This window comes from Macrobrachium nipponense, chromosome 46, assembly GCF_015104395.2.
Source record: "Macrobrachium nipponense isolate FS-2020 chromosome 46, ASM1510439v2, whole genome shotgun sequence".
Lineage (NCBI taxonomy): Eukaryota > Metazoa > Arthropoda > Malacostraca > Decapoda > Palaemonidae > Macrobrachium > Macrobrachium nipponense.
The window spans coordinates 6,426,758-6,436,757 of NC_061106.1; the positions used below are offsets into that span (position 1 = coordinate 6,426,758).

Here is a 10,000-nt window from a genome sequence, read left to right on the forward strand (position 1 = left end):
TCGGGTTGCATGGAAGGGTTCTGAAAGAAAAGAAGTCTGTGGAGGGCGAAGGTATAGTATCTTTTAAGGAAGTAAAGCGTTTGTGTTGAATGCATTCAAATAAAAAAAGAAGGTGGAAGATATTGATGAGTGCGAATCTATTGCAAATGTAGCTGTTGAACGGGAAAAGAGGATGACGAATTGCAAGAGTAACGTTCAGATAGGTTGTTATAGTCTATAATTTGGAAATGTTGGGAGATAGGAAGAATTACTTATAAAGTTCTGGGTTCAAGGGGTACCTCTGAACTGGAAGGGAAGGGCCTTAATATCCAGCAGGCAAAACAGAACTTGCGAGATAGAGGTGAGTGTGCCTAGAGGTTGAACTTCATGTTGATCAACCTTCGGTGATGATCCGTTTTTTCTGTACTACGGGTCAATCTTCAAAACAGTAGTTAAAGTAAGAAGGTGGCAGTCACTACTGGGTTCTTTTTACGGATATATATATATATATATATATATATATATATATTATATATATATATATATATATATATATATATATACATACACCTTTCCTCATTGTTTATCTTAGAATAACATTTAATTTAGAGATGTCTCGGATACTTGCAATAATACTAATTTGTCCTATACAGAGAACTTACAAATTGGTAGAAAATTCAGCGCGCTTATCAGTAAACACATTCTTTTCAGATGAACTTTGATAGCTTTCTTACTATAAAAATGGATAGACCTCTAAAGGAGTGGAGCAAATGGAGGGAACGATAATCTCCTTTGCAGCCACCATCGTCTGAAATCGATTTTGAAAGAAATAAACGGGACAATTATTGCAAATCCGTTAGAGAGTAGCGTGATATCGGATGATTTAGCAGATACGGGGTTGAGGGAGAAAGCAGAACTTCCTCCTCTGTTTATCGAATATCCGAAAGTCGTTCAAAGTCGTCAATATCGGAAAGGTTCCCCCGAGTTAATTTTAAGACTTCTAGACCTTTCAAGTACCGTAATTGTTAAAGCAATTTGAGGTACGGTGTATCATTAGCTAAAGTATTTCGATAGGAGTAATTAACAGCGATGCAAATTGTGTTTAAGAAAGAGAAAACTTTTACATATTACTACATGCGAAAATAAATCGAAATGTGAAAGGAAAAATGGTAAACACGAGTAATGTGAAATATTTCTTATACTATATTTCTTTTGTTTCATCAAAAGTTCTATACAACTGATACTAGTTTCAGTTGTCTCTACTCAACTGTTATTCTTTAATAATTTAATCAACATACATTTAAACAAAATATTCTTAAATTCATTAATATGTATAGCTCACGTCTAGCACAAACTATACTCAGACCATAAATTCCCTTACTTCCCTAGAGATTTCCAATGCCAACTTCTTTGCACCACCTGAAATTTGAATCTGGATAGCTCAATGATAGTATTAAATTTGAAGTAATATAATCATTCGGTCAGTTACTAATTTGTTTCTTCTTACACTCAGATAAAACGGTAGAGGGTGTAACAAGCCAGTCCGAGTGTTTTCTGTAAAGGATCGTTTTCTTTTCATACATGAGACAAGTCTGGTACCACACAAGATAATGAGAAATAAGGACGTTCGGTACACAGTAATACAAAGATTTTCAGCCTACCCTTACCACAGGTTGAACAGCGTAAGAAGAGAGCCAAACATCTGTTGAATATTCGAAGGACGTATTGTTACTTAACATACATGAAAGGGGAATAGCGGTTAGAAAAAAAAAAAAAAAAAGGACACAATGGTCGCAGCAGGAACAATAACTTGAATATCGACGGCTTGAAACTAATTTCGACTTTCAAGTAATTAACTTCTTACCGGCTCTTGGTTGTTGCTTACAATAAAGATAAATAATAAGAAATCAGCCATGAAATTATAATAAGAAATAAAGTTAAGTTACTCTTACGATTCTAACAAGAAAGGGACTGCTAGCCATCTACAGTGACTTGATAAGCATTCTGGTTTTGTTTCATTTATTCACATGTAAACATTAAATGTAACCAAAGTATTTTAAGATTTTGAAGATCACTTTTGGACACCGTGTAACATCCACTCAGGTATTATATACTATTCAAGCAACACGAACATCTTTTGGGAGTAATTGTGAAGACCGATGGGGGATCCCAGATTAAAGAACGGGCTTGGCATCGATTTTACAGTAAACATAAATAAACAAATAAATAAATAAAAGAAAAAGATTGGTGCTAAAAGTTGAAAAAAAATTTGCTTGTGTGACACTGTATGAAACTCCTTTTTATAAGCTTAAATTCAGAATATCCATGCATATTTCTTAAGTAATTAAAAAAAAATTAATCGAAGGTAATTCTTTCCAGTTTTTTGAGTCCTTGTTTTTTTTTTTGGTTTTTTGGCTAATTCTTTGTTAGATAACTTATGATATTGCAATAATATCCATTTTTTTGTCAACATATGGAATGAGAAAATAACCGTAATTTATAAGAATAGCTTACTAATTAGCAGAGAGAGAGAGAGAGAGAGAGAGAGATCGCAAAATTTAAGCCTATATTAATACCATGTCACAATGACCTCACAAGTAATGATAGACTCTCAAGAACAACGAGTCAGCGTGAAAAGGGAACACTTAGGTGACAGTTTCTTTGTTTATGAATAAACCTGCAATATATAGACATATTTCGAGAAAAATTTGGTCAGCATTTGAGTATATATTGGTGACCAAGAAAACCTCCATTACAATAAGCAAAATGATGGTAAGTTCCACAAGTCACTATATTTACTACATATTCCCTGCTCACTCATACGTTGAATAGTCTGGCATATTCTTTACACTTTCTCTTTCTTTTTACATCCAACGACAAAGAACTGGCAAGATATGTTTTTTAAGCAATGCAAACATCTTTCCCAATTTTAGATTATAATGACAAGCTTGTGTCAACTCCGCCGACATCTCAGTAACCCAGATAGCCGTTATTACTTTTATCTTTTAAATCTTAACCAAAGCCTTCCCCTATGCTTTCTTCCAATGATGGGTCTTTTGTTTGCTATAACTTGCACAAACCTAAAGCCCTTTGTTCTAAAATCAGTCTTGTTTCTTTCTCCAACGTCTTTATTAACCTCTTGCAGACACACTGAAGTTCTCTGACTAATAAACTTCAATTAACAACACCGGGTGGCCCTTTCAATCATTATTTAATACTTAATATATGTCCCATATAAGCATGGCCTTCATATGATCATCCTTGACCATTAGTCAATTTCAAATCCCTCATACAAAATTTCTCCCTCTCTTGTGTCCTCGGGACACATCACTACTTTTACATTAAACGTCACTTACTTCACATGAATTTGTTCTCTATAGCTTCTATGCTGAGCGTTCCTAGTGGGCTGACTTCTGAACATTTTTGGAATGCTTTGAATACTGAATCTCCCACCTTGTGGCACCTATGGTCAGTGAGGGCTTATCCTCAGATATCAAAGCCTAGATACCTTCTTTAATTTCTTTCTCATCCTCCTTAATAGGAGTGACAAATCCTGCTTCTTCGATATCTAGGTATCGATGGAAGGTAAGTATATACTATTTGCTGTGGATTGTAAATCTCAAGGGACTGTCTAAATTCCCGTACCTTTAATGAAGAATTTCATTTGTGCTGTGTAAAAATCGGTTTGGACAAAAAAAAAAAAAAAAAACTGGAACTATTCCAATAACTTCTGCAAGTTGAAATTTCCTTGTAGCTTCCATTCAGATCGAGGTATAGCGTCCTCTCCAAGTGAAGCGAATACATTCTAACAATCATTTTCTCAGTCAACTCTCCTCTCTGAAATACCATTTTTCTATGTGCTTCTGCTTCTCTCTACTTTAGCCCTGTGCCATTCCTATGGTTTCTGCAACCATAAAGGATGGAAGGTTGTTTGGCCTAGATACAAGTATTCTTGTATAATCTCTTAAGGAGGTGTGTGAATAATTTGCTCCTTTGATCTGCACTGGTTCCAATCATCACAGCTACTTCCAAATGCTGTCCAATTGCTTCAACATTCATCATATGTAGATCATCAAGCAACTTGAATCTATATTTCCTTTCAGGCCATAAGTACTGTTTTCATTTGACAAAACCTATGATTGACCATCTTCCCGATACCACTTGTGTTGGTCATTTTCTTGTAAGTAGTTTCATATATGTCTCAATGAGCCAAAGATCATTGTGTGGTTAGGGAGCAAAACTTCCTCATAAGGTCTTACATCTCTCTGTAAACATGCTTTTAGCTTTTCAAGTGCCACCCTTATATTGGATGTTCTTGCTATAGCAGTAAGCGTTGCCTTCCTCTTCTCAAGAGATTCCTCCCTCAAGGTTCTGTTATTTTACCTACACTTTCCCTCTTTGTCAATGACTTCCAGCCGACTTCTAATCATCCTATGAAAGAAAATTTAACGCTCCATATTTCCTGTGCGTTCATCTACCTGCCCTATCCGTAGAGTTCAAAGGGATTCCCCTATATCATGGGGATTCAGTACAACTTTCTGGCTGCATTTTCACTTGTGCTCTGTAGATACCGGTAATAATTTTATTCCAAAGTTCATTGACATTCTGTTACCATGTAAACGAACATCTTGGAATTTTTCATATATGAATGTATATGTATATATATGTATATATGTATATATATATATATATATATATATATATATATATATATATATAATATATATATATATTATTATGAAGAAACCTATTCATATGGAACAAGCCCCTATGGGCCACTGACTTGAAATTCAAGCTTTCAAGGAATATATGGTGTTCATTAGGAAAAGCAAGAGGTAAAGGGAAATAGAGGAGGAGACCCCACTTATTAGAAAAGAAAAAAATAAATTAATAAATTATTAAATAGAAAAAATTGCATTAAAATGTAAGGAGAATAAGATTAGGGTATTATTACATTGTATCTTCCTTTGAACTTATGAAGTTCCAATTGCACAACATGCTCTGTTCAGCGAATCTGGCTGCTCTCGGCAGGAAAAAGGTATTAGATTTCAATTGTAAATGTGAAAGAGCTCTGCTGAAATACAGCGTACTAAAAAAAAAAATAAAAAAATAAAAGAGAGACCATTCAACAATGTTCCAAGTCATAATTGCTAATGTTGAAAAGCAGAACACACCACCACGAAGCACTCGATCTTAAAGAGATAAATCTATGGCAGAAGCAGACATCCACACTGGAGAACAGTATTCTAGAAGATGAAGCACAAATGACACACAATTTACGTTGATTTTATCAATTATATATCAATGAGACTTATGTACAATACCTAACTTTTGGTCGGCATTTGATGAAGCTTTCATTAGATGTATTTCAGAAGTTACAACTAGAATAATCAAAGCTTCAGACTCATTCAAGATCTGCTAACCAATAGTATTTTCATTTTACTGGAGTTCAGCCTCATACCCTGCCGACTACACCATTCCCTGATCCGGTCCAAGTCCCGATTGAGGCTAAGGGCAGCTTCATTTCTCATAAGTGGAGACTTTACTACAACCACCATCGGCATTACCGAACAATCTTGTTTTCCAAGTCAACAACCATATCAATTGTATACACTAAAAATAAATGGACCAAGAACTCCAGGCAAAGTAGGTCTTGGTTCACTAAAGATCCCGTCCACAGCAACTCGTTTCTGCCTACCTTCCCTCGGGCTACCATTTTGCCTCCATAGTAAAAACATTTCTCGTGAATAAGTATACAGATCCTTAACCAAGTCATTCCATCCAGTTATATTACAAGAGTTACCTTGACGAAATCTAAAGGTATCTCTATGTTCAAATAGAATTTTTTCAGATCTATCCTGTGGTGGTCAATTTGTGTTAGTACAAAGTAAGCCATCTGCTGGTTGAACTATTGAACGCAACTTGGTTTCTGTAGTCACCCTAAAGTATCTGGTTTTCTGTTGGTTTTTAAAATTCCATTTTACAGCTGGTGGGCGATCAGTTAGTGGGTTCATGGTAGGAAGAGATGGGGTACTGAATGACACCTGTAAAGGGATGTGATTGTAGCCCGTTGCAAGATCATAGCGAATATTGCAGGACATAATAGAATCACGAAATTGTGGAGATGTGACGCAATGGTACAGCCAGGAGGTTGTAATAGTGTCCGTTCTATTTTGCACATAGGAATAAGAGGAGTATTACATCGCTAATTTGGAGAGCATGATTTTGACAGACGCGAGTAACTTCATCATAAAATTGTGTTGTGGGGTGAGAATTAAGGTCCCCGATTATACAGATTTGATCAGCAGGAAAATCGTGAATAATACTGTGTATCTCACCTAGGATCATGCAGTATTGATAAAAATTGTTGTTATTTTCCAAGGGCATATAAACATTAATTATTATGATCTTAATGATCTTTGAGTCCCCTACTGCCACTTGAAGCCACAGCAATCTGTCACTCCTGTAGGTCAACACATTTACCATGTTGTCTAATGATTTATGCCACAGGAAAGAAAAGCCCCTTTTGGGCGACTGGCTACGTTTTGTCCTGTAACTTGCATCGATGAAGTCGAGAAGGCTCTGAAGTCTTTATGTATTGAATCGAAGATGAGAAAGTCAGGTGGCCAGAGGAGCGTTTCTTGCAATGCAATGATGCCTTTGAAGCTATTGCAGAACATGTTCAGAAGACAAATGTTCCGTTTGAAGCTAAAACTATTCCAAGAGTATCCATGGCTACTCACAAAGATTGGAGATGAAGTCACTGATCCATTGTGTGGATGGGAGGTTACCCACGCGTGTGGGCAGTCACTCACTGTGGGAGGCTGGCTGTCACTTGTGGTGGAAGTGACCCTGCTTGGGGTGTCAGTAAGTTCCCCTGGGGAGGGGGTTGGTTGGTCCCAGATTACTTTATATCTTGAGAGAATTATATTAGGTCCGAAATTCTCGCCTTTAAGAATATCGAGATGTTGAAATAGGCAGGTAATCCTGTAAACCACTTTATGTTTAATTTTGCATGGGAGTTCATGGGAGATGAGGCGGTCGGATCCCGTGAGAAACTTGACTCTCTCCGCTATGGCGTCTAGCGAGAAGATCTCTTCTCAGGTTTTGGGCAAGGTGAATCATAATTGTTGGACCTTGGTCCAGCGGGCAAACAAGCGGCTCTTTTCTTTTTTCTACTTGTTTGTGTCTGCCACCCGCCAGACCACTCATGATCATTGCCATCCATATCCACGATGGGGGATTTTGGGGGAGAGATAAGGTTGGGAGATTCACTCGGGCTGGTGATCGTCACTGAAGATCTATCTTCCATCGGAGGCACTGGGGAGGGAGGGGAGGTTGGGAGTCCAACGGTCCACAGTCTATTGGTGATGGGGGCACTTCAACCTAGGGAGAGAGGCCAGTTGACACCTGGGTGGGCATGGCCATCTCGACTTTGTCGCACACCCTCACTTCTCCCGTTTTGCTGGGAGGCGAGGAAAATAATGGATGTCACATTAAAAGGAGTCTGGTGGCTTTCTTTACATTTGCCTGATGATTCATGCCCTCCTTTGGTCACATCCAAGATCTGTGTGAGATTGTTATTTGTTTGCATAGTTTCAAGACTTTAAGGATTCCTGTAATCCTTTGATCACGTCCTAGATTCTTGAAAATTTATCATTTGTTTCCTCAATTTTTTCCGAGTTTTCTCCAATTATTTCTGAGAGGGATTTTGCTGTGCGGTACACAGCAGGTAGGCTTAGATCAGCAGGCCCCTTTGAAGGCAGATTGTAAAGGTCATCGGCGTAGATTTCCAATGAGCAGGTCCTTAGCCGCTTAAGAGATATAAGATGTTTTCTTGTGAGAGGACAGGTTTTTTTGCAGATCACTCCTTGAGAATGTTTTCTGGAATCAGATCTTTGCATTTCGTATATGCAACCTTAATTAATGTTACGACAAAATAAATTGTGAAATGTTTGTGTTGCTGAAACTGAAAATAACACTTTTATAAGTTTTATGACTAAATATGAATAAATTTGGATATAAGTGGCCAAATGAATAACAATTTTAAACATTTACCATTGAGGGAAAGGATGTTTGGCTTATATGAACAACTTTTATTACCTATTTCCTTAAAAAGGCATTTGGCAATATCGATGAGTGACGCCGTCATCTAGGATTCCGAATAAAGGGTAACAGATACATAACTAAAAATGTTTTCAAACGATTATTCAACATCATAAACATATATCTAGCCACAATAAATGTCGTTTTATGTTGACTAAGTCCAAAGTTACAGCAAAACACAATTTAATCACTGTCGTTTTCGGATACTGTCCTTAACAGGGTACAACATTTCAAATGGGATTTTCAACATGTTTGCAAGAAAGGCTTCCAAACTGACATTAAACTAACCAAACAATGAGGTCTGATCTTGTGCCAAAATTGTAACGTGTTACTCCGAAAATAATGCATTTTTGGCCATGTGTGTCCCCTAGTAATTATTCAAATTATGCAACACAAGTTTACACAAGTAAACAGTAACTATATTGCATACACAACATCTTGCATAGTCTTGTGGTATATAGTCTAGTATACAGTAGGTCTATGCTCTGTTAAAGCAGAATATGCCATTAAACCTACGTTTCTGCATCTAAGTAAGAGTACAATTTTTTACATTTTTCTTCACACAAAATTTATAGAGAAAACTGACGGTCTAACATCTTCATGGTGTAGGGAGATGCTACGACCGTCCATTTTGGACCCTCTTTTTATTTTTATTTTCCTTAACAAATTGCGAAAACTGAAAGAATATTTATTAGGAATAAAATACTGGAGCAGGAAATGTCAAATCCAGTAAATCCATCTTATTTTGACCGTTTGGACCACCGTGAGAGCTTGTATTTTGAGTCAAGCCCCTTCTCCCTTGCAAATAAGATTTTAACGACTCTCCAAACCTGCATAGTAGCTTGTCATCCTCTTGTCAGACGTCACTGCCAGCCACATGCCAAATCCCTACAAAGGTTACTTGCAATTAACGGAATAATGCCTCCTATCTATTATAGTCCTTTGTACTTCGGTCCCAAGTCTAATTTTACAAGAAGCAATTAGCGGCTAGCCGCCCTCCAACTCGTCAAGTTAACATGCCTCGATGACCTGTCCCTTCCTGCCTTCTACCTGACCTCTTTCCCTTGCTATTGTTATCGAAACCCTTCCGCCTCCGTGTCGCCTACACACACTTGCATGACCAACGGTCGCCCTAAACCTCTTGACCCATGGTAGCCTTTTTCAGGTAATTAACAAGGATTAGCAGTAGAGATGGAAGCACCCCAGGAGAATCATGCTGGCCTGAACTAGATGTGACCGGCCCTCCTTTCAACTGGTATATACTATATGGAATGACCTGGCCTACCAAACAGCATTTTGCCCTAACCTGACGCTTTACCATACTGTCTGGAACTATCTCAATTTTTCGTCTTGTTGCTGACCCGGCTAGCCTCTACTTGATCCTACTCTACCTGCAGACCGGACTCTGCCCTGACGTCCACATTGAACGCTCTTCCATAAGCCCATCTTAGAAGTTCCTATACAACACTGCCTGACGAGAAGTGTCTTTCTGTCCTTTAATGAAGCCTGCAAGAAACCCACGTCCTTCCACCGACGCCCTGCCCCGGAGTATGCCCATCCTGTCCACGGACTAGGGTAAATGAAATTAGAATTTGTTTTGTCGGCCCTTCACCTCCTATTACTAGCACTCATTCCCTGTTTCAACTGTTTTCTCCTATTCCCATTCCTTAACAATCCCATCTCAATCCGAGACCTGTTTTAGCATAAAATAATTGTGAAATTGTTTTGAAACAAGTGATATTCATTTACTACATCAACCCGCTATAGGCATCGCAATAAAGTAATATTGAATCAGAGCAATTCCTATAATATTACACATTTACTAATTTAACTTGTCATTGCATTGTATAAACACTGACTTGAAATGTTACCTTCACTTGCATCTGCTACCCCATATTTATTAACAAGATAACCA

The 10,000-nt window shown here is 37.6% G+C and overlaps 1 protein-coding gene across 1 annotated transcript in view; it reads right to left on the reverse strand.

The window, feature by feature from the left end:
- Positions 1-7,060: 7,060 nt before the first annotated feature.
- LOC135214544 (uncharacterized) overlaps positions 7,061-10,000 on the reverse strand; it is a 528,710-nt gene continuing 525,770 nt past the window's right edge. Inside the window, exons 3-4 of the mRNA XM_064248920.1 lie at positions 7,432-7,546; positions 7,061-7,299 (exon numbers count right to left, since the gene is read on the reverse strand). Coding sequence (XP_064104990.1) covers positions 7,061-7,299; positions 7,432-7,546 — 354 coding nt within the window. The remainder of the gene's footprint in view (positions 7,300-7,431; positions 7,547-10,000) is intronic.